Source organism: Furipterus horrens, unplaced genomic scaffold, assembly GCF_987537825.1.
Source record: "Furipterus horrens unplaced genomic scaffold, mFurHor1.1.pri manual_scaffold_2, whole genome shotgun sequence".
Lineage (NCBI taxonomy): Eukaryota > Metazoa > Chordata > Mammalia > Chiroptera > Furipteridae > Furipterus > Furipterus horrens.
Genome location: NW_028327172.1, coordinates 70,918,488 through 70,943,892, shown reverse-complemented (window position 1 = coordinate 70,943,892; position 25,405 = coordinate 70,918,488). Strand labels below are relative to the sequence as shown.

General features: G+C 43.1%; 1 protein-coding gene across 5 annotated transcripts in view; it reads left to right on the top strand.

Annotated features, from left to right (window-relative positions):
- Positions 1 to 25,405, top strand: part of AMOTL1 (angiomotin like 1) — a 145,142-nt gene that overhangs the window by 41,795 nt on the left and 77,942 nt on the right. The window contains exon 1 of one of the 5 annotated variants that reach the window (XM_090265842.1): positions 11,634 to 11,898. The exons of the other annotated variants lie outside the window; for them this stretch is intronic. Coding sequence (XP_090121968.1) covers positions 11,850 to 11,898 — 49 coding nt within the window. The 5' untranslated portion in view covers positions 11,634 to 11,849. Of the gene's footprint in view, positions 1 to 11,633; positions 11,899 to 25,405 lie in introns of those variants that run through there. 5 annotated transcript variants of the gene reach the window in all.

The following is a 25,405-nucleotide window of genomic DNA, read 5'->3' as shown; positions in this document are numbered from 1 at the left end:
GGAAGAGTGGACAGACACGGTAGCTGCTTTCAGGTCACTGTTTTACAGTCAGTATTTATGGAAACTTCAGGTTCTTAAGAAAATAGAGAAAGGACCTGTGGGTGCAGAACCTTATCTGAAATGAACCCTATGTATGCAAAGTTAGGGTTGAAGGAGGCTGAATGAGGAGGGTCCACTGCTGGGGTATGTAACCTGCCAGGGCTTCTTTCTTTCTGGCCCCAGAGGTTTGCTATTTACTGACCACTGACCAAAAAGAGAAGTCCACTATTGTGGCCACTTGTTGTTGACCAGCTAGAGAATATAGAACATCTCATCATTTAAAAGACATTTTTTTAACCCTGGCTGGTGTGGCTCAGTGGATTGAGCGTCGGCCCACGAACCAAGTGTTGCTGGTTCGATTCCCAGTCAGGGCACATGACTAAATTGCATGTCAGGTCCCCGGTTGGGGGCGCGAGTGAGAAGCAACCACACAGTGATGTTTCTCTCCCTCTCTTTCTCCTTTCCTCTCTCTCCAAAATAAGTAAATAAATAAACAAATAAATAAATAAATTACTAAAAAAAAAAATAGACATATTTTTGGCTCTAAAAGCCATTTCCCCCCCAAACTCAAAAGAGGAATTTCAGATTCTGAACATTTGCTGTGGATGATGTCCTTGACAGACACCTGCTGCCTTCACCACCCCTGGAGCGGTTGCAGTTCTTACGGTGAGTGCTATAAGGGAAACCTGCAAGGGGGCCATGAGGCCACGGGGAAGAGGGGGGCTCAATCATGGAGGTCCATGGAGGCCTGGAGGAGAGCAATTCTTCACAGTGTGACCTGCAAGAACAAAGGCCCAGGGCGTGAACAGCATCACATCTGCCTTAGAACAGCAGGCTGCAGCCACAGTCAGCTCCTCTTCTGGGTTCTGGGCAACTGAGAGCTGAATAATGGAGTGCCTGTGAATGAAACTGAACTTCTCTCTCATACAAGTCTGGGTTTAGCGTGGAAACTACAAAGTGGGACTGTAACCTCGATAACTCCTTCATCCAATGCTGTGCCATGTCCACATGGCTCAAGGAGTCTGTCCCTCCAGTAAAAGGCCCTTACATTTGGCTCAGTGGGGTTCAATAAGATAAAGCTCATGTGATTTCACTCCTTTTCAATTAGAATCATCATTATTGTTTGTACTACCATCAGCTCCTTGGAACTGACATCCCACACTGTTTACCAAATGAGACTGCGGAATCCTTTAAAGCAGGTATAGGGACATAACCTGATGTAGGAGATATTGTCAGAATTAGCAAACAAAAATACAGGATACCAGTTAAATTTGAATTTCAGGTAAACGACACTTATTGCTTTTAGTATATTGGTGTCCCCTGCAACATTTGGGTTATGTTATACTAAAAAATGTTGTTGCTTATCTGAAATTCAGATCCAGCTGGGTGTTTTATCTGGCAGCCCCGAGTGTAGGAGCAGCATCTGGGCATGCTCAGCTCTGCTTGGATTTTAGCTTGCTTTGTTAGGAGGTGGAAAAGACGACTCAGTTCCTATCATCAGGTATTCAGTCCCCACTGGACTACATTTAGATGCTCACATCAATGAGATATCCCTGCTGATGGATATCTTCTTTTATTGCCTCAGTCAGAAAATGGATGCTGGAAATTAACCCTTCTTACAGCAGAAATCCTAAGCAACTTCAGGGATTTGATGTGTGCTTTATTTTATACAATACATAACATGGATCAATCCCTTCTCCTGGATTGACTACATGACTTCTGGAGTCTGGATATCAAGGTTTTGATTTCCTCTCTCCTCTCTTGTAACAGAAGCTGAGGTCTGATCCACTCCGTTTTGAAGAGTCAGAGCATCTTAGTGTCCTCATTCCAATGAACGCCCAGTGCCTTCCTTCCTTAATGCATGGCCACACAGCCTGGGCTAGATCCTCGCCAGAGGGCGTGTTATATGTATTGGGGCGGGCGTCCTGCTCCTGAGAAAACCTGGCTTAGTGTTATGCTGTAATCATTCTTATAATGCTTTCTTTACAGGAAGCTGAAACCTGACTTATTGTTCTTGAATGCGGTTCTCCATGTTTTGCATTCTAGAGCTTTAAGAAAATATTTTTAGCCCTGACTGGTATGACTCAGTTGGATGTCCTCCTACAAAGCGAAGAGTCGCCAGTTTGAGTCCCTTTGGCCCCTAGTCAGGGTGCTTGCAACCAATAGGTGTTTCTCTCTCACATGGATGTTTCTCTCCCTCTCTTTTTCCCTCCCTTCTACTCTCTCTAAAAAAATAGAAAAAATAAATAAAAATAATTTTTTTACTGTGACCCAACATTAAGTACACATTTTATATGTAGACTCACATGTACAGTACACATTTTAATATAATACAACTAAAACTAAATAACGAATAACAATTATACCCTTTTAGGTGGGTATTTTTTGTTATGTTTTATTTTATTTATTTTAAAATGCTGGTTAACCCATTCAACTGATGTCAACTAATAGGTTACCAACTATTGCTCTAGGTGTTATGCAGCAAACGTAGAATAAGTCTGTCTGTTTCTCCTTTCTTTATAAAAGTTGCCAAAATATTTGAAGATGGGTATCCAATTATATCTTAATCTCTTCTCCATGCTAGTTATCATTCTAATATGCTCTGGTTTATTCATCCATTCCCGTCTTGCTCAACATCGACTGATTGCTTTATAGTTGAGGAAAGTTGCCCTTTAAGCTGGCACTGAGACCTGAGCATGCAGCCTCACAATGTAACCTGACCAATATTTGGCACAGTGGGGTCATCAGACCTCTTGATATCAACCCTTCACCCATGAATCAATACCCATTAGCTCTGGTTATTTAATTATTTTAAATTTGCCTGAAAAACACAATCAAGCCCATTTTCTCTCTGTTTTGTCTATAATGGTATCTGGAGATATTTTTCTGAATTGGGGTGAGGGTATGTGAAATCAAGATGCCCATTGTTCAAATTTCCTGGATCTACCAATTATATATTCCAAAGCTCAAGATATGCAAACAGAAACTGTGTGTCTAGCACAGTCTAGCACAGCAATAATTAAAAGTCCTCTAGCATGACCATATTTTGAAATAAAATGGATAACAACTTAGTAATAATAGCTAATAATTATAGTGTATGTGCTGCATGCTAAGCACTGTGCTGAGAGCTTTACCACGCAATTGACTCATTAATTTCTCACAACTCTTTAAGGTGGATAGTATTGTTAACTACTACTTAAGGAAAACCAAGCTTTAGTAAAGTCAAGTAAGTTAGCTAGTAAGTGGCAGAAGGGGAGTTGATCACAGGTCCATCTGACATCTCAGCCTGTGTTTTAAAATACTTCACTGCGCCCCACAGATTGGAAACCACCTCTGTGGTTTAGACAGAGAGAATGTGTGTGACATGCTTAGCACAGTGCTTTTGTGGAGGTTTCATAGATCTTTCTCCCTTCCATAAGAAGGAAAAACTTAGTAAAAGTTCAGGTTCCTAGCAGCCTGTGGGGACCTGTGAAAGCTCTCTTCACCCCTCACTAACTACACTAGGATCAGGCCTCAGAGTGCTCATCCATGGGGCACTCTAGGCTGGAGTCGGGACAAGTGTCTCTTGTCCTGGCAAATTGGGAAAAGGAACTGCTTGCTTGAGAGGCAAAGTAATGCAGTGGTTAAAACAGGTTTGAACTCTAGCTCCGTCACTCATGAGCCACCTCATCTCAGTAAATTCACATAACCTTACCTAGACTCTTCCTCATGTGTAAAACATGGATGATAATGCCTACCTTTCAGAGTGTTATACATCGGTAAAATGAGGTAATGTGTGAAATCTCTGGGCACAGAGGAGATACTACTCTGTACATGCCAGTTCAAAACTGAAAACTAGGCTTTGCTCATTTTTTCCTACAGTATCTCTTGCCAATTCCCTTATTTAGGTTGGGATCCTGAGTTCATGAAATGTAGGTTCCCCAAATGTGCTACAACAGTGGTTCTCAAAGTGTGATCCATGGATGAGCCCCATTGTCATCATCTGGGAACTTGTTAGAAATGCGAATCTCGGGCCCTTCCCTGACCTACAGAATCAGAAACTGTGGGATGGGACCCAACAGTCTGTTTTTGTTTGTTTGTTTGTTTTGTTTTGTTTTTGTTTCTAACAAGCTCTTCAGATGATGGATGCAGCTAAAGTTTAAGAACCACTGCCCTACCTGCACTGAGGATCTTATCCTGGGTCTTCCCTCCCCTCACCATCTTACCTGAAGGCATTTATTTATTGCTTTTAGACAGATAGGAAGGGAGAGAGGGAGAGAAAGGGAGAAATGTCAATTGGTTGCCTCCTGCATGTGCCTTGACAGGGGGTGGAGAGGATCAAACCCACAAACTTTTGGGTTACAGGATGGCACTCCAACCAACTGAGCCACACCGGCCAGGGCTCCCTTGTTTTCAACAGGGCTCAGTCGAAGCCTCCAGAGAGATTGTCTCTTTTGTGTAAATATTATGATCAAATACATAGACTGTGGACTTTACTTTCAGGTTCTTTACATTTAATCCTTTTAACTATTTTTTGCCCCAGATTGGTCATTTTCTGATGTTTCCTTTCTCTCTTGCACTTAGTTTGAAACTCATTTGTACATACTTTATGTCATAAAGGTTGAATAGAAAGGAACCGTTCCCAGACACTGGATAAAGCAGACTGGTAACGTTGCTAAGGAATTCTTCCTGGGACCATCCCTGGGCCCTCAGCACCAGATATCTGCAGGTCCTTTCTCCCTTTGCCTCCTTTAAGTTTCTCACACTCATTGATTGACCTCTTTTCTGCCTCAAGATCTTTGCACATGCTGTTTAGTTTGCTGAAACACTTCCTTTCTTCTTCGTTGCCTTGGAGAAGCCTTCCTTTTCCACGCGCTCTAAGTAGCCACCATTCTCTTTCATCAGTCTGTTGTTGCACCCTGCTCCTTTCCTTCATCAAACATTGACAAACATGTTATTATAGATTTAGTTATACACATTTTAGTCAAACAGAGCCCATACCAGTGTATTTGGGCTACTAGTGGAGTGTCTTGTTCAATATAATTGATAATATTTTTTGAATGAATGAACCATTGCAGATCTCACATAGCTGCCTTCTAAACTGTAATGTATTGTGCTTTTAGTTAATTCTTTCAGTTAACCCTTCTATTTAGGATTTAATTTTTTCTAGTTATTTCTAATTATTTCACCCTCTACCTTGGACTTCTCTGGAGCCTGTTCTGCATTATGTGATACTGGCTCTGTCACTGACACACAAATACTTTCTGATTTCTGGATGAATAACATCATTTAAGACATGAATTTCAACACCTTGCCCCACTTATGCTGTAAAACAATTTTTTCTCCTGAATTGAGCCACACAGAGGAGCTGAAGCCATTAGGAATGGTGAGAACTTCCTCATTTCCCTGTCTTTGAAAGTACAAGACATGCTGATGTTTAGCGCATATTTTAGAAAGAGGAGAACTAAAACTGTTGTATAGGTTATGGATGGGCCATTCTTCTCACTATTCTTTCTGGCTATGCACAGAAATGACATTTTTTTAGAATAAAACACCCAAGCATCCTTTTCAGAATGGCAACTACAAGGGATCTTAAGGATGAACATTCTGATCTAAGGTACGTCCAGTTATTGTGACAACCTTGTTCTTTTTTCAAAGATTATTTATTTATTTATTTTTAGCTAGGGGAAGGGAGGGAGAAAGAGAGAGAGAGAGACAAACATCAATGTGTGGTTGCCTCTTGCATGCCCCCAGCTGGGGACCTGGCCCTGCATCCTGGGCATGTGCCCTGACTGGGAACCCAAATGGCAACCTTTCATTTTGCAGACTGGCGCTCAATCCACTGAGCCACACCAGCCAGGGCAATCCTTGTTTTTATTAGTGATATTATGCTGCTGTTATTTTAGGAACTCAGTATGATCCCAGTTTTAGGAAGAAAAAGGTGTCTATATCATCATGGGAAATAAGAGCATAAATCATGATTAGTATTTTGTTCACGAATAAAGGAAAAGGAAGAAACTATTGTAACATGATATACTGTAGGATAAATGAAGCTGAGGCTACTTCCTATTAGTATGCAGTTGGATTCACCTACCACATCAGTGGAATCATCAGTACGGTCAGAAGCTTGGAGATCTGTAAAGTAGGAAAGTCAGTTACTCAACTAATTCAGTGGTTCTTATCCAGGGGCAAATTTGCCCCATAAGAGATATTTGGCAATATCTGTGGAGGTGTTATTAGTTGCCACAACTTGGGCTGAGGGGGGGGTATTGTGATTGGCCTCTAGTGGGTAGAGGCCAGGGATGTTGTTAAACTTTCCAGCATACACAGGGCAATCCTTCACAACAAAATATTATTAACCCCAAATGTTAGTAGTGCCAAGACTGAGAAATCCTGAAATAATCAACCAAAAAGTATGAGCTTTCAGTAGTTTCAAGGTTTTTGTAGGAATAGTGACAAATAATAATTAGAATGATTATCATTGATTAAACACCTGTTATATGCCAGGCTCTTTATATTTGTAGCTACTCAGTGTTTCAGTCAGGATCTGACCTCAGGTTTGTTTGGGGCCAATATCTCTACTCTTCTTCTTTAGCTATTTGGTGCAGGTACATTTTCCCTGGACAAGAGCATATCTACCCTCTGTTTCTTATGTTTTATATAGATCGAATTATGTGCATAGTACATATAGGACATATGCTCACAGGAGAAAGCCATGAGGCAAGAAGGGACTAGTGTGTAACTATGGGTGTGATGCTAAAAACAGCCAAACAGGCCAAATCCATAACTTACTAATTGAGCCAAACACCTGTGTAGGTTGTAGCACAGAGCCTGGCCCTTAGTAAGTACTTAATGAATATTTGTTGGGAAGTTTTTCATAATCAAAGAGTTCTTTGATGAGTTACGGAAGGAACAGGGTTTCCAGATCATCCGTTCTGTTATAATACATTTAAACCCTCCAGGAGCACACCTGCAGAGGTATCTCTCCTGTGTATCTTCCACTTGCCTTTCACAGTTTCTTTCTCTTCATTTGTCACTCTTCCATTCATAGTCAGCCTGGCCTGGCAAAGGCTCATCCCTGTGCTCTTCCCTCTCATCACAGCAATGTTCTCCCAGTGCCCTCTACTTTAGGTGCTCCCAGTATTCCTTGAATTGTGTTCCTGTCAACAGTTTGCAAGATGAGGGTAGGGCATGTGTCGGAATCTCCAGAGGAGGCCTGTGCCATATAAAAAAGCTTATTTGAGAACATGATTTTACATTTGGAACAAGCAGGAAAAAAATATACAATTATTGTCTTTGTAAAACAGAGATAATACAGGGGTTTATCAAATCTGGGGTTGGTGTGACCATTTGTGTTTATGATAAGAAGAGATTCAAAGATAAAAGTGCTGAGAAACATGGCAATGTGTACTTTTCTTCCTTATGCCCATGCCTTTGCTAGTAATATCCTTCTCTCAGCGCTTAGATTTCTTGGAACACCCCCCCACACCTTTCCCCGCAAAATCAATTACTTCTTTGTGCTCCCATATGCTTTGTTTTAACCTCTAATATGTCAGCCATCAGCCTTTACCTTTATCATATGAAGCTCTGATGTAATAACGCTGCTGAAGGAGAATTACAAGAGCACCATAACTCCAACGAGCCTGTTGGAGAACTCAGTCTGTGGCGCTCAAACTTCAATGTGCCAGGAGGCACTTAGAGTGGGTTCTAGGACTCCAGCCTTAGAGATTCTGAACCTCTAGAATTTGGAGGTGGGGGCATCAAGAATTTTAAATTTTACATGTTTTGGTTCATAAATCATACTCTATGACGCACTACAGAACTTGGGCTTTAAAAATATTCTTACATGTTCCAGAACCAAACAGCATTTTGATTGGTTTGTTCATTCAACAGGTATTAATCAGGAACTGCTAATTGTAGTGTGCCCTGTCTGGGTGATGCTGTGCCCTTCTGGGGCTGTCTCATATGTGGTCATGCCTTTCTACTTGCTGTCTTCTCCGAGCAAGCTCAGACCCATTCTTAGGGCCTAGTTCAGTCAAAGTAGCAGCTGAAAAGGACTTCAAGGTATATTTGGTTGTTGCAGAGAAGAAAAGTGAGGAGGGGAAAGAGATTTGCATTTTAACAAAATAAAATTTCTTGGTATTTCAAATCACTGGAGGAGAAGGGAAGGGTTCCGTTTGCTGAATTTCTATTATGGGCTGTGCACTTGACATATCACCCTGGCTGGTTTGGCTCAGTGGATTGAGCGTCGGCCTGCGAGCTAAGTGTCGCTGGTTCGATCTTCCAGTCAGGGCACATCAGAGAAGGAAAACTCTGACTCCAAAAAACCTCCGCTGCCTTGCGGCATACCTCTTCAGGGGAAAGTCTAAGGGAGTAAACCCCGACAGAAAATCCGGAGCCGGAGTCCCTAAGGCGGTTTGACGTTGTAGTCAACACCGGCAACTCCTGCGGCGCACCTGAAGCCAAGCTGTATTGACTCGTCTTTCCCTTGGACCCTTTAGCTGCGAAGAGAGGGGGGGGTCTGCTGCATGGGCAACAGCAGACCCTCCATATCACCCTGCCCAGGCTCTGTAGCTTCAGCTTCACTGGAGAGGACACTCCAGCGTCATCGCAAGATGTCGATTCAACACGGGAGGAGACAGATACCGTGTCACTCCCGAGTCGGACTGCACAGCCATTCTCGGCGGTGCAGATAGACTCTTAAGAAGCTACACCATCGTCTCTCGAGACGGACGGCTGCCGACGACGACTTGACATATATTATCTAATTTAATATGCCACTGAGGTGAGTATCATTCCCAAGTCACGGAGGAGGAAGCTGAGTCTCTTGTTGGGTTCCTTTACAGAGTTGGAAATAGATGAAACCAGGACTAGGACACAGATTTACTCTAAAGACCAGGCTCGTTCTCCTCTACATGGGTGCCTGTTACTTCACTCTTATTCCGGCATCTGTACTTTTCTGGTGCATCCACTACCTGCCTTGTTTGGAGACAGTTCTCTAAACTGTCCCTAAGAGTGCTGAAATTATTCCATCACCTCCCTAACTTTGCTAGGAGTGAGTAAAAGACAACCTGCGTCACTTTAGAAAAGATGCTGACCTTTGGAGTGAATGTGCAGATCCAAAGAAAGCACAGATGCTGCCCTGACCTGTGTGGCTCATTTGGTTGGGTGTCATTCTGCAAAGGGAAGGGATGTTTCTCTCTCACATAGATGTTTCTCTTCCTCTCTTTCTCCTTCTCTTTCTTTCTCTCTAAAAATAAATTTTAAAAAAATTTTTAAAGAAAGAAAACACATGCTGACTGGTTCACCTGACTGCTAGTAAAACAGCATTCAGTTTTTATTATAAACATAGCTTCCGTCTGTTTGGCCCCTACCATACGTTGGAATCTCCAACCAAACATACTGTGAAGCCTTACTGATGATCTCTTGCTAGTCTGATCCAAAGTCTTTTTCTCAGGCCTTAGTTCCTGAACAATAGATTAAGATGTATTTGATGTAGAGGATTACTCATTTTCTATATTTGATGTAGTAATTATTAATAGTTGAAGAAATTAAGGCATATGGAGGTGGAAACTGGCCTCCAGCAGGTCTTGCTGCCTGTGCTGCCATGCATTTGACTCTCGTGTTATCGCTTGGGTCTAGGCTAGGTCCACCTAGTTGAATCAGAAGATTGTTGAGCCCACAAGCTGTGCCTGCCACTTAATTAGAAGTCTAGGAATCCGTACCTTTTGAGAGAGGGACCAAATTCCTAAAACTTGCTCACTCTTCCATGACTTTAAACCTGCCCAGCTCTCTACTTCTCCAGCCTCTTCCTCTTCTTCCTCCTTTCTCTAATTTTTTTTTTTTGTTGTTGTTGTGGGCATTCTCCAGGTAAACCTATGTTCACAACTTCTTCTTTTTTTTTTTTTTTTTCCTATACTCTGTTCTCAGCTTCTCACTCAGAGTCTTCTTCCTTATTTCCTCCCGCCCAGAGGACAGTAAGCCTCTTAACATCTTTCTCAGCCAAGTTTCCTCTCTCAGCTCTGCTTCTTTCATCATTGGTCCAATGATCCATTTTTCTAAGAATGGTCCATTCTTTCTATGACCCAGGTTCAAAATATGGATTAACTTGATTGCTTTGTTCTTTCTCCCAGGATAGCCATCTAGTCCATGAAAAGAGTATAATCTTGCTTCAGAGATATGTTATCTTTTTTCATTGTATTTGGTACCTTCAAAGATTTAGTATCCATGCAGTATCTCTTCCTTTCCATCTCCTTTGCCCAAACCTCACAAGTTATTGCTCCCTGCAACTATTTCCCAGATTTTCTGTGCCTTACAGGGCTATTGGAAGGTGGGTTGAAATAATAACAGTAAGTGTATGTTGAGCAATTACATGCATTGTGATAACTATTCCATGTTTATTACTTTATTCAGTTGTTATAATCACCCTGTGAGGCTTGGTGCTATTTTCATCATTGTGCAAACTGAGGTTTAGAGAAGTTAGGTGACCTGCCCAAGGTTACACAGTGAGTGGTTGCACTGTGACCCAGTCTGCACCAGTTTTGTTTCCATGGATGCTCAAAATTGATAAATTCTGTTGCCTCCTAGGATATAGTATTGAATAGAGGTCAATTAATAAACACTCCTTCCTTCTTGCCCTCCTTTTTCTGTCCATTCCCTCTTTCCCAGTCTATACTAAAATACTAGCTGCATCTGAACTCCGCCACCCTTCAACACTCCTTTCTCCTGCAGAGAGACCTTCTCTCCACCTTTTGCAGGCATCTCCAGGCCTTGTGTTGTTGCCTTCTTGTTTTGTTTGCATAGCTTGTCTTCTTAAATAGATAATAAATCTTCGAAGAGCTTAGCTGTTGTTTTTGTGAACCATCAATTTCTAGGATAGCTGACTTTAAATAGAGTAGGTATTTGGTAAATAATTGTTAAATTACTGCATTTGGGTGTTATCTTGAGAGGTAAGGTTCCTGAACTAGCCATCCTAGTGTTACTTAGTCAGGTCTGATCTAAGAGTAGGAGAGAATCAGCAACATTTTCCCAGAGTCACTTTCTTTGCCTCCACTCGGGCAGATAACAACGGCTTGGGGATTTGTGGCCACAGGATGTACAGCTATTCCCTATACATTTAATAGTCAAGGCTGTAAGATCTGAGTCAACAGAACACATCTTAGCAGCATGTGGCTCAGTCAGCGTGCGACAGAAGCATTGAGGCCTGGGGAATGCAAAGAGAAAAGTGTGTGGCCACTTTTCATCTGGAAATTCCACTTTAAAAAAATCCTAAACAGAACCTAATCTGGTTTTAGAGGACAGATCAGGAAACCGATTTTTGCCAGAGTTGGCCTGGTGCGAAGGAAGAGCAAGAGGAAGGAAGGGGAACTGGTTGGTCTGACAGAAATCGCGGCAGGGGACAACGAGGGAGGCTCTCGCCTTCCAAACTCTGGGGGACAACGTCAGCTTGAGCTCCGGGCAGTTTTCAGCAGGCCATCTCGTGGACCTGAGGACGAGTGGCGGGAGGCTGCAGACGGGCTCTAGGGCCCAGCGGCCGGGCGCCGGGGCGGGGGTGGAGTGTAGGGTTACACCGACAGGCCTGACGACCCTCCCCAACCCGCGCGCCAGGAGCAAGGAGCGCGGGCGGAGTCGGGAGCGCACGGGTCGCTCTAGGACCCAGAAGTGGTTGTCCGGTTTGGGGCTGGAGATGAAGCCCTGGCCTTTTCCCTCTTCCTGTGTGAATGAGGCTGATTGTCGGGCGCCGGTTCCCCGCGCTGCCCCACGCCATGCTCAGCGTGCTGCCTGGCGGCCGCCCTTTCCAACCACGGCAGTGAACTAGCCATGATCGCCTCATGTGGAGGGCAAAGTTGCGCCGGGGAACTTGCGAGTCTGCAGTGAAAGGTAACCAGTCCCCGCTCGGGATGTGCCTCCGAGTCTTCCGGAGCTCCCACGAGAGGGACCAGCCGTCCAGTGTTCCCCGCCCCACACTGCTCGGGGCTGGAAGCCCCTCTTCGGGGACTCCGGGCTGAGATAGGCTGGGGTCGGAGAGATTTAGACATGATTCAGCGCCAGGGGCCTGGAATGAGCGAGCGCCACCGGAATCTTGCTCTCTTACCCAGATCCCCCTCCCTCTTTTTTTTTAAGTGCAGAACTCCGTTTCCGCGCCACCCTGTAGGCCCCCAGTGCAGGCGAGCCGGGTCACAGAACCGCATTGTTCCGCTCCCCATCGAAGACTGGGAAGTTGTGTCTGCTCGCCGGGGCCCGGACCCCGGGATGCGGGCGCGCCCCCGAGGCGGGGGCTGGCCTTTCTGGAGGGGCCCTGCCATATGGCTGCACTCTCTGAGAAGCGCCCCCGCGCGGGTCTCCCGGCTGCCGCCGAGGAGGTGAAAAAGGGGTGGTGGCTGGCTGCTTCCCTTTGCGCCAGACAAAGGCGCGCATACCCGCCCGCCAGAGGGGCTGAGGCGCTCCGGGCCGGACCCTTTCTGCAGTCGGGGGAGTCTCGGCCTGGCAAATGGGAGCGACGGAGGGATCGCGCCCGAGTCGAGGCTTGATTCGCGTTAGCTACTACTCCGTCTTTGTTCTCCCCAGACAAGTTTCTTTGACAGAAACAGAGGGGTTACATCAGTTCTCCCTTGCCGTTAGTGCTTTTTAAAAGAATCTGATTTCAGAGGGGGAGAAATCAAATTTTCCAAGATGAGCCGTTTTTTCTTGGAATGTGACATTTGTGGCAGGAGGGAAGTTGGCACGTCGGCCGATGACAGCCGAGTGGAGCCGAGGCCCTGCGCTTGGGTAGGGGCCGAACGTACTCCGTACTCATCCAGGTTGGAAAACAAGGCGGTAGAACTGACGAGCCCCGACGCGCACCCCCCTCGAGGGCCTCCGCTGCCTGGACTGAGGTCGCGGCGACGAAGCCAAGTTTACCCCCTTCGAAACCCAGACTGAGAATCCCGACTACTCGCGCGCAGTACCCGTGCTTCGCCACGCCCTGCTTACTAGTATCTTGCTTGGTGGCATGGAAGACTTCCCCTTCCATTTTTGTTTGAAGGCTTTTGCTTTTTTTTGCCTTAGTGTTGGTTTACTGTCTCCAAGTAGCAAATGCTTTGAAAAATGCCCGGCTTGCATGTCGATAACCTGGACTGGGGCTTCAGTAGACAGGGGCTCTGATCATGAGGCCTCCAGAGGCTTTGTGGTTTGGACCAACATTTTGGGCCCTTGGTCCCTAAGCTCCCTTGCCATCCTGATACAGTCCCTTGCCATCTGGATACAGTGCGGACACGGTTGCCCATGATCTTCCCAGGCATATTATGAGGGTCGAGTTTTTGTATTTCTTCTATATTTATTTATTTTTTAAGATTTTATTTATTTATTTTTCGAGAGAGGGAGGGAGGGAGAAAGTGAGGGAGAGAAACATGAATGTGTGGTTGCCTCTTGCACGCCCCCAACTGGGGACCTGGCCTGCAACCCAGGCATGTGCCCTGACTGGGAATCTAACCAACAACACTTGGTTCACAGGCCAGCACTCAATCCACTGAGCCACACCAGCCAGGGCATGTGTTGCTTCTAAAGTCCTGGGTTGTGGTGGTGGGGTAGGGGTGGGTTGAGAGTCATTTCTGATATCAGGAGATGCTTTTAACTACTACAAACAATGCTACTTGCCATAAGCGAGTAAAACCAGAATGGAGGGATATTAATAGCTACTGTTCCAAAGAATTTCCTTCCTTTTCGGGAAGTGAAAAGTCAGGGCTTGAAATGTTGAACAGTCATGGCTCTCTCTTTCTAAAACTGCCCCATGGGTCCCTGCCAAACTAAGATGTCCTCTGGCTGCCTACCACCACACCTGGTACCCACTATTCCCGGCTGCCCACCACACCTGGCACCCACTACTCTTGGCTGCCCACCACTCCCGGCACCCGCTATACCTGACTGCCCACCACCCCGGGCACCCACCACTTCTGGGTCTTGTAAGCTCCCTGTGTTGGTCAGAATCCAGTTAACAATTAGGGAGTCTCTCCAGATTAAAGGTTCTTGCAGAATCTAGACGAATGTGAAATTTATTTCCCATCACATCGCTCTGAGCATTATAGTGCCTTTAGTATGATTGTTCTTTGTGGGAATTCTATGGGAACAATACTTAAATGCACTTTGAACTGTTTTACAGAGGAGTAAAGGATTGAAAGCTACTGATTTGACTGGAACGAAAAGGAGTAGGACATAGAGTGGAAGGCTTTAAAGATGTCTCTACTCTTCCTGGTGAAGTGTGGTGGAGGTGTGTTTAGTTTTTTTGAGAGTTTTGAGAGTTTTTTTGAGTTTTCTTTCCTTTTTTAAAAAAGGTTTTATTTATTTATCTTTAGAGAGAGGGGAAGGGAAGGAGAAAGAGAGAGAAACATCGATCCATCAGTTGCCTCTCGCATGGGCAACCAGGGACGGGGTCTGCAACCTAGGCATGTGCCCTGACCAGGAAACGAATCAGCAACCTTTCTGTTGCCAAAGGACATCCAGCCAACTGAGCCACACTGGTCAGGGCTTGGAGAGTTATAATTTCAAGATAAATAAGGAAGCCCTCGTTACCTCTGCAAGTGGATAAGAGGGAGAGGAGGTGCTGCACTTAAAAAGTCCACCCCCACCCTTCTTTTAAAAATGGACAGAAGTCTTGGTCTTTTAGGTTTCCACTGTGCAGATGGAGGGTGAAGAATACTAACATATGGAGGGGCATGTGGAGGTCAAAGCATTTAAAAATGCATATTTTCATGGAAGCTACTGGAGGACTTTCAGTTTAAATGAGATTTTAAAGTGCTGTTGTTAAGAAAAGAACATGAATGCAGAAATGTGAGCAATTTGATGGGCAGGCACACTGCTGATTAGACTTGTGAGTGTCTGTACTGTCAGTTAGTCTGGAGGCCTCTGTGGTTAGAGCTCTGCTTTCTGTTCTTTTTTTTATTTTGATGTTTCCCCTTGTGGGGAAGTGTGGACCCATAGCCTGGGGAAAGATGGCTGAACTGATTGAAATTAGATGGCAGTCTGGCTGGTGAGAGTTCTGTTGAAAAGTACAGCTCCTAGATACCAGTGCTGTGTTTTTCATAGCAATTTGTGAAAGTGCTTTGAAAATGATAAAGTGCTATAGTACTCCCTCCCATTCTCCCCTAGTGGATATGCCTGAAATTGCACATAGTACTGAACCCTATACATACTGTGTTTTTTCTTATATATACATATCTATGATAAAGTTTAATTTACAAATTAGGCACAGTAAGAGATTAACAATAACTAATAATAAAATATAACTGTTATAACAATATGCTATAATAAAAGTTATATGAATGGCTTTGGGGCCATTATCAAGTAAAATAAGGGTTACCCAAACATAAGCACTGCAATGCCAGGACAGTCCATCTGATAACTGAGCCAGCTAAGTGACTAATGAGCAGGTAGTGGATAAATACACTGGAGAAAGGAATGATTCACATCCTGGGCAGGATGGAGTGGGATGGTGCGATGAGCTTTTTACAATGCTGCTCAGAACAGCGCAAAATTTTAAACTTATAAATTGTTTGTTTTTGGATTTTCTGTTGAATATTTTCAGACTGAGGCTGACTGGGGATATCTCGGAAAGCAAAACCATGGACTACTGTGTATAATGTGAGGTTTTAAAAAGAAAAATAATGACTACAAAACAAGGGAATTGCTAGTGAAAATTGTAAAAATCTGAAAGATTGTCCAAGCCCATAATTAAAAGGAAGTAACTTTGTAATACCTGTTAGTATTTTGATATGCAAAATTACCCAAAGCAGTAGCTCCTCTCCCTTCCACTGTGGCTGTTTGCATTTTAAGTGCATGTAGAAGTTCAGGCCAAGAAATTCTCTAGTGTTTTGAATAATTTTTCTCCTGTTTTTTTTCATTAATTTTGGTAGGTTTTTATATCCTAGAATCATGAGGCAAGTGAATACTTGAAAAGCAAAGAGTAGTTTGGAGGACATATTTGATTATAAGGTTTGTTGGAAATAGCCTGAGGTGGTTGAAGTTTTTGTTTGTTTGCTTAGCAATTAAAAAAATTATTTTGTTGATTTGATTTTGTTTTGTTTTGGAGGAAAGACAAAATTTAAATCTTGGCCATGTGGGTAGGTGAGAACACTACTTTTGCTGGCAGGAAGCTACGCCTGGGCTTGTTTGTGTGCTGGCAGCGTGCTGAGTTCTCTAACTGGAGAGGCTCTCCACCTCCCTTCTTGTGAAACCTTAGGGTATATTCATTCCAAGCACTTAGGACAGGAGTCCTGGACTCCCAGAGCAGCTCACACATCAGGCATTGCTTTTGCTTTTATGAAGGGAGTAGGGAAATAGCTCTAAGGTGTTAGGAAATATATCCCTGTTGAGACTCTGGAGAATTGGATTTAACTTTTTGAAAAATGAAATCCCAAAATCCTACTGTGTGTGTTTAAACCTGTGTTTGGGACCTCACTAGCCATTAGTGTAGGTATATACATCTCTTTTGTATGTTGTTTTGCTTTTAAGTAAAATGCGTATAATTCACTTTTACTTATTTATTTATTTTTAGAAAGAGGGGAAGGGAGGGGGAAAGAGAGGGAGTAAAACATCAGTGTGCAAGAGATACATCCATCTGTTGCCTCTTGTACGCCCCCAACTAGGGACCTGGCCCACAACCTAGGCATGTGCCCTGACTGGGAATCAAACCGTTGACATTTTTGTTCACAGGCTGGCACTCACTCCACTGAGCCATACCAGTCAGGGCTCAGTTCATTTTTTAAAAAACTTTATTTTGAAATGAGTTTAAATTTATAGGAAGTTGCAGAAACAGTAAAGAGGTCCTCGGTGCTCTTCACTCAGTTCTCCCCATTAGTGATGTCTCATATAAGCATAGTATAATAGTGGACCCAGGACATTGGTACAATCCTCAGAGCATATTCAGATTTCCCCAGTTTAACATGCACACATTTGTGTTCATGTGTGTATACTTCTGTGCAGTTTTTTCACACAGGTGGATTCCTGTAGCCACCTCCACAATCAAGATACAGGACTGTTTCATCACCTCCAGGGTCTCTCTGGTGCCATCCCTTTATAGTAACATCCGTCTTCCCCGCCCACATCTCTAAACCCTGGTAACCTCAGCTGTTCTTCATCTATAATTTTGAGAATGTTATATAAATAAAATAACGTGGTATGTGACCTTTTGAGATTGGCTTTTTCTCTCAGCATAATACCCTTGAGATCCAACCAAGCTGTTGCATTTTCAATAGTCCATTCCTTTTTATTGCTGGTGAATATTTCATGGTATGGACATTCCGGACATTCAAATTGTTTCCAGTGTTTGGCTCTTAATATGAGATAAACGCCCAGGAGCATGATTGCTTGATCTTGTATGGTAAGTGTAGGTTTTAGTTTTTAAAGAAATTGCCAGATTCTTATCCAGTTACCTGTATTATTTTACATTTCCACGAGCAATGTATGAGAGGCCTAGTTCCTCTGCATCCTCACCTATGTTTGTTCATTATTCTAGCTGCTCCAATAAGTGTTCTAGTCTTAGTGTAGCTTTAATTTGTTTTCCATGATGGTTAATGATGTTGAAAATCTTTTCATGTGCTGATTTGCCATCTGTATTTCCTCTTTGGTAGAATGTCTGCTGTCTTCTGTCCATGTTCTAACTGGATTGTTATTTTTTTCAGTATTGAGCTTTGAGAGTTCTTTATATATTGTAGATACTAATCCTTTGTCAGATGTGTCGCTTCCACATTTTTCTTTTCAGTATGTAGTTTGTCTCTTTGTCCTTTTAATAGGATATTGTGCAGGAAAAAGGTTTTTTAATTTTGATGAAGTCCAATTTATTGATTCTGTTTTCCTTTTGTGGGTTGTGCTTTGGTGTCACACCTAAGAACGTTTTGCTTGCCTAGGCCTATATTCCAAAGATTTTCTCCTATGTTCTCCCACGACACCCAGCACTTCCCTTGCCTCCCCAAAAGGTATAAACCAAAACCAAGCCCAGTAGTTCCCCGTCCCTTATCTGTCAGGTGTCTCCTTCAGAGGTGTCCTCAGCCTCTGTTATAATAGTCCAGAAAAGCATATACTGTGTTACACTGGATCATGGTGAAGTCCAGGAAAGGCACAAGTCCTAAGACAGTGTCCTCTCCATATGTCCCGAGTACCAAGAGTCCAGATAGAGTCCGGGTCTGCCAGGCAGAGTCCTTGGTGGCTTCAGAGTCAGCCGGAGCTGGCACAGTCACAGCAGCAGCATGCCTGCTTTCCTACTAGCCCGGGCTGCATGGCCGGATCCTGACTAACTGCTTGCTGCTTCCCACGTGTCTGCTAGAACATCCTCCTACATCATGGCTGCTACAACATCCTCCTACATCATGGCACCCCTCCATCAGGCTTCTTCCCAGCATGCTCCTTCTCAAGGCTGCTGGCCCTTCCTTTTAAATCCTGAAAGTTGAGTACACCTTTTGCCCCAGGGCAGTAGCACAGCTATTATCTATCAGCTTGCCATAGATATGCAGAGTAACTTAAAAGCTATATAATTTCCTTCTCCCATCCCTGAACCACAGGCTCTGGGCACTTTGGGGACCCCTCCACGACTCTCTTTCCAAATTGTAGTTCATTTTTACTATCTTAAATATTTGTATGTCTTGCTACTGATCTAGTAGGTGTTTATTATGTATTTATTGCTTTGGAAGCTCACAGATAAATCAGGCAGGGTTTCTACTCTCAAGAACTCATTGATTAGTGGGTGTGTGTGTGGACTTTCACATGTGTTAATTGCCATAATGGAGACCGAGGGATGAGCACTGAGCAGAGAGGGCTTGCTTTAGTCCAGGTGGTTGGGGCGGGCTTCCCTGGGCATACTGCCGGAGCACAGTGGGAGTGAAATGGGTTCTTGCCTCTGATCCAGTTTTTGGATATCTTTATTGCCGTAGATTCTTCAGTGTGGCTTACCCTGGTTCTTGAGCAAATGCTGAAGGACTTGAGGTAATGTGGGTGGTTGATGACTTTAAAAAAAATGGCATGTAGCATAATAACTAAAAAAATGAAAATGCTGTAGTTAAAACTCAATAACCTAAAGAGTATGAATAAGGTTACATAGATTTGAAGTTTGGATATGTATTTTAAAAAGGAGCTAGTATATTGGATTGTTTAGGAACAAATAGACCTGGTTTGCTTCCTGGTCCTGCCTCTTTCTTGCCATGTCACCTCAGGGAATTTGACTTGCTGAGCTCATGGATAAAATGGAGACAATAATAGTTCTTACCTCATGAAGTTGCATTGAGGGTGAGATGAAATAATGCATATATGGCACTTAGCACAGAGCTGGGCACATTGAAAGCATTCAATAAATGCCTGCTACCATAATAGTACCATTAGAGTAGCAGAGAGACAAATGGTTTTATAATAATGTTATGTGTATTTTCACATGTCTCCTTTCTCTGAGAAACTGGAATCCCACTTCTTACTCATGGAAGCTTACCTTTTCACAGTTGGGAACACTGTACCATGTACCAAGTATTATCTGTTGAATAAGGTTAGAAGCTAGGACACTCTATTCACAAGCTAGTACTGCCTATAAAATACACCTTTTCCCCGCCTATAAACCAAGGCTTTTCTAAATAAAGAACAATTCCCTCTCTGCCCGACCACAGGAGGTGGCAGGAGGTGCATCTGCTGTTGTGAGCTAGTTCAGAGTTTATTATCTGAGGCGCAGGTGAGTCAGGACTCCTGTTGCAAGGAGATGGCCCCAACTTCACAACCTGCAGCTCTGTTTCCTTTCCTGTGTTGACCACATCGTTTGTTTCCCAGAGGAAACAGATTAGGCCTTAGATGTACAATTCGCACTGAAGCAGTGGCTCCCCACCATGGGTGAGCATCAGAATTATTGGGAGGGCTTATTTAAACACGGGCTGCTGAGCTCCACCCCAGACTTTCTGTTTCAGTAGGTCTTGCATGGGGCCTGAGACTTTGCATTTCTAACAAGTTTTCAAGTGATCTGCTGCTGCTGCTCTGGGGATCACACTTTAAGAACCATTATTTTGGAGTGTAGTCCTCTTTAAATTGGATCCAGACTAAGGTGCTTAACCCTTTGAAATTGAATCTATTCATGTTAATGACTGAGATCGAAACAGATTGATTTCTAAGGTTACTAGTTGATGCACGTTAACTGTGTTCTCTCTTTTAATCACTCTTTTGTGCCTTCCCCCTTCCCAACCCCAAGTCTTTCTTTTTTCAATTGTCTTTTGACATGCCAAGTTAGGGTATATGGCTCTCAGATACAAACCATGTTGCCTTAGCTAGTCACTTAACCCCTATAAAATAAATATGTTTACTAAATGCTTATATCCTGAGGTTATTGTGAGGCTTACATGAGATACTGCATGTGAAAGAGCTATGTAAGAGGTAAAGCGTGGTACAAAATTCGTTTTTTATTATTTCGTGAGGTCTCTGTTTGCCTTTGGAATAGTGTCCAAAGGGATTTGGGGATGGACTTGCCTCTTCTGATACCGAGTTCTGTTGCTTCTGGGGAGACTTGGTAAAGATTACATGGGTACAGCAATGTTGTGGAGAAGGTTCCTGAATGGGCCACTGGGCTGGGGGCTCAGAGTGCCTCCCAAACATGTGTTGAGGCACGTTGATGTGTAGTTGTAGCAATGAGCAAAGAAAGAAGAGCTCAGTGCTGGAAAATAGTGGGAGCAGGTGCTGGACTATCAAGACATTCAGCTTACTTGTAGTTGAGAAATATAATTCTATCAAATTATTTTTCTGGTGGCTTAGGGCAGATGTCTAAGCCTATTCTGTCCACAGTAGCCACTAGCCAGATATAGCTATTTAAGTTAATTAAAATTAAAACTAAAAACTCAGGTCCTTCATCATACCAGCCACAATTCAAGTACTTAGTAACCATTTCCATCATCCAGCAAGCTGTTGGCTAGTGCTGTTCTAGAGAGACACCAGCCCTGTTTGTCTGGTGGCAGCAGCACTGGGTTTCATGTGATGGGACAGGAGCACATTTTTGAGTGAAATATATCCCTTCTCTCTCCCTTGGAAGTCTGGTGTGGACCTGATTGGGGGGAATACCAAAGGGTGACTGCTCTATCAGCGTGAACCTCATTTTGCCAATTCTGTCTTTGGAGGATCCTTTCATTTGGAAGGTGGATCAGTGAGGCGTTTGAGTTATGCTGGCTGGGGGTGGAGTTCAGTGGGTTAGCAGGCTGCTATTAAAGTTTAGTGATGTCTGAGGCTTTGGTTTATAGTTCATGGGATTCTCCCAGGGATCTAGTGCTTGAGAGAGCAAATGGAAATTCTAGGGTAGATTTAGCAGCAAGAGCCCCTTCTCCTGGAGAGGCTCTGAGGCCGCCTGCACTCCTGCGCCTCGGTCTCTTCCACTGCTGGACCAGCCTCTGTCAAGGAGAGGCAGGGGCAGGCCTTGTTCATCTCGCCAGTCTGGGCTTGCTCAGATACCTTTCCACACTGCGTCATCCTTTGAAAGTTTTCTGTAAACTGTAAAGTTCTTTTCCTTACTTACCCCACATCCAGTCAGTCATCAGGTCCTTGCAGCTGACTTGCAAAGCATTTCTTGCATACTTTCCCTTCTTTGGCCTGTCTCTATGACCCAGCCTATCTCCTGGACCATGATAGCCACAAACAGGTCTTCCTACTTCTGTTCTCTCACACCTCTTCTGATCTACTCTGTCCTTTTTTCCCTCCTTTCCTCCACCTTTTCCTCTGCCTTTTCAGAACAGGCAGAGCAAGTCAAGGATGATATAGATATCTTGTCCTCCAGGCTCACTTGGCTTCCTGGCTGAGGTGGGCTTTGCACACATCCTGTGGTCCTGTGCCCGGTAGGATGGAAGGCCTCTCACATTCTTCAGCTGCTGCTTCTCAGCTGTAAGAACTACTCTGGATGCTGTGACCCCTGAAGGCAGGGGAGAGGCAGGTCCATCCTAACATGAGTTATATTGTGAAGGGCTCTGAGAACCAAGTTTCTTATGGATGAGCCCCCTCTACCTGGGAGGTTTGGGGGGGAAAAGAGAATATGAAATTCTCTGTTAAGGCCTTTGGTCCTAAGGGGTACTAGACCCTAAATATCATTACTCATCCTTTCCTGTTCATGGGAAAAGGTTGATAGATAGAAGGGCAGACAAGGTCGCCTGTCTGGGATCTTTTTTGAGGAATGGGGGAGAAAGATGAGGAAAAATAGAAAACAAGACTAGGAAACCTGCTTTTTCAGAATGAAGGAAATGAGTGGATGCAGTACCTACGGGAAAGCAGTAAGTTCACTGCAGAACACAGGTAGCACCAGTCTAGCTTCTGAAAAGAGAGATGGTCTAATGCTTCTTTATCTGGAACAGCATTCTGAAATCACAATAAATTTAAATTAAGACACCTGAGAAAGTAGTAATGTAAACAGCATCACAAAACCAATTACACAAACCTTGAAGATAATGGGGGGTATCAAATAATAAGCAGGAAGTTTGTTAAAAGACATAATCCTGTCAGACTTCCCATCCATCATAGTGACTGGCCTGGTAGACCCAAAATGAGTGATGATGGCATGAAAGTGAATAAATTTACTTTAGCTTACTTTTATACTTGGTCCTTTGCAATACTTATCAAAAAAATTAAAGGCTCTGGCCAGGTAGCTCAGTTGGTTAGAACATTGTCCCCATGTACTAGCTAAGGTTGTGGATTTGATCCCCGGTCAGGGCACATGCAAGAATCAACTAATGCATTCATAAATGAGTGGAACAGCAAAATAGATATTTCTGTGTCTCTCTCAAAAAAAATTAATAAAACAAATTTTTATAAAATTAAGAATGTAGAATCAAAAAATCTATTCCAACATAGGAATTATTTTAGTTCTGGACTTAGAGAAAAAATTTTCTGAAATTTGAACTTTTCTACCTTCAAATTTCTCCAAAATAAAGTCTAGGAACTTGGAGGGGGAAAAGAATGAAATAAATATAAATATTTATATTTTAATAGCATTCATTAAGTAACTAAGATTGCTTTATTAGTTTAGGAACTTCAAATGGGTTATATGTAATTAAGCTTGGTCATGAAGTGAACAGATTTTGTAAAATTAAATTTAATAGTTTTTTAGGCAGCAATCACAAATATTCTAACTGAATTTATTTGAAACATTTTCACTTCCTCTTAAGGAAGGTACATGTTTGAATATTAGGGAGCATGACATTTCTTATTTTTGGATAGAACATAACTCAGGCAAAAATTTGGATACAGAAGCAGTCACGTCTCACTTAAGTATCTGTTGAAGAGTAACTCTGGATTGTACAAGTCAGTACTGAAGGGAGAATTTGGTGAGAATGCAAAAAAAAAAAAAAGGACACAGTCTCTGATCTTTCCCCTCCATCTGACCTTTAAAGGTCTGTCGTATGCCTGGCACTGCATTAAATGTGGGGTCTATGCTCTTTGCTCCCGTGGAATTTATATTTTAAAGGGATGTCATGAAGTAAGACGTTAGAAAACAGAAGGCAGATGAACTGGTTGATTCCACTCTGAGAAAGGCCAAGAAATTATTTATAACTGCCTTTCAGGTATTGAAAGGAGATGGGTTTAAATTACAGGTACCATGACATCTAGCGTATGGAAGTGTCCACCACCAGCGAGCTTAGGAAGATACAGATGCAATCAAAGAATTACCAGAAGTGTAAATTGACTAAGTATGACTTAATGTCCTGTCTGGTTGGGGAACATGGGCCAAATGGGCTAGTTGTGATGTGTTCTTCTGTGGAGTGTAATGGTTAAGACCCCAGAGCTGGAAACCTAGATTCACTTCCCACCTGTGCCACTCACTGGCTTTATATTCTTGGGAAAATTACTTTACTTTTCTGTCCAGTAGCTTCCTCATCTCCTAAATAGATTAATAGAAATACCTACCTCAAAAGATCATGGTAAGGATGCCATGTACTATGTGAATGAAAACATGTAAAATGCTAAGAACAATATCTGACACATTGGAAGAGTTATGTGTTAACTATCATCATTGTTCCCATTGCTGTGTAACAAATGGTCTCAAATCCTCATAGCTTCAGATGGCCATTTGATTATGCTTACAGAGTCTGTGGGCCTGGATTTCACGCCAGGCACCGTAGAGGCAGCTTGTTTCTGCTCCCTTGTCCATGGGACTTCTGGTGGGAAGGAGGCTGGATGGAGTTGAGCCGATGATTTAGGATTGGGTCATCTGGAGGCTTCTTTATTCACATATCTGGCACCAGAGCAGGGATGACTGGAAAGCTAGGTCTGCAGACTGAGCGCCTGCAAGTAGCCTTTCCACGTGGCTTGGCTTCCTCACAGTATCAGGGTTAGTCATTTTCTTTATCCACATAGATCTCCATTGAAAGAAAAAAACAAACTTCATGCTCATCGATACAGCACTGAAATTGATGCTTGTGTTGATGATTTTCTTACTGATTCAGACCTAAGATTAAAAATCTCTAGAAATGTTACTTTATGTTCTTATTACATGGATTCAGACGTTTTTTGTTTTTTTTTTTTCAGAGAATTATTCAGTTATCTGTTGTACTGCATACCATATAAATGTTCTTGTAATAGGTCTTCTAGCAACTAATAAGCTCTGTATCCTAAAGTGAGGTTAGCTGTTTTTAGTCTGTTATTTTTCATCTTATTGGCCAGGCCATTATAAGACTCACTATTCGGAGGATGAAAATAGTTTTTAAATGGACACATATGTTATGATCCTGAAGCACTAGGATTTCTCCCACTTTTGGTAGTAAAGGGTCAGTTTCTCCTCCAGGGTCAATGAAAGGGATAGACTCACCACAGTAGATGCAGAGAAGAGATTTAGAGTTCACACCTTGCCCTTCTGCTGTTACACCACAGACAGAATAAAAGTTATGGAACGAAGGCGCCTAGGAGAGGAGAGGTTTTTCTTATTTGTAATATTTAGTACAGAGAACCTCTCCTCCTACTCCCGGTAACTACCCTGTTATCCTTCTGTTTGAAGATGGAGCCTCCTGGCAGCTGAAGGTGTTTAGGTTAGAGTCCTGCAGCTTCCTCTGGGCCCACCTAACCCTGAACCTGAGTGCCAAGGCGGCCAGACAAGTCAGGAGTTTTATTTTGTTTGTTTGTTTTTTGATAGCAGGACCACAGCATTAAGCTTATTTTTAGAGAAATTGTGTATTTAACACTTCCCTCATTTTGAATTCTTGGAAAATTGAAAATGTCATTTTAGTCTAGTTTGTCAGTCAGCTGAACAGTCTGACCTAAAAACCTCTAAAAGCTTTCATTTCTGATCTGTTTGAGCATCTTACTATTTTTTTTTTAAAGCTCACTGATTTGGTCATCTCTTGGAAGTGAATTTTATAATAGCGATCCTGTTCCATTTCCTCGTCCTCCTAAAAAGAAGCTAGGTTTACTAAGCACTTATTATATG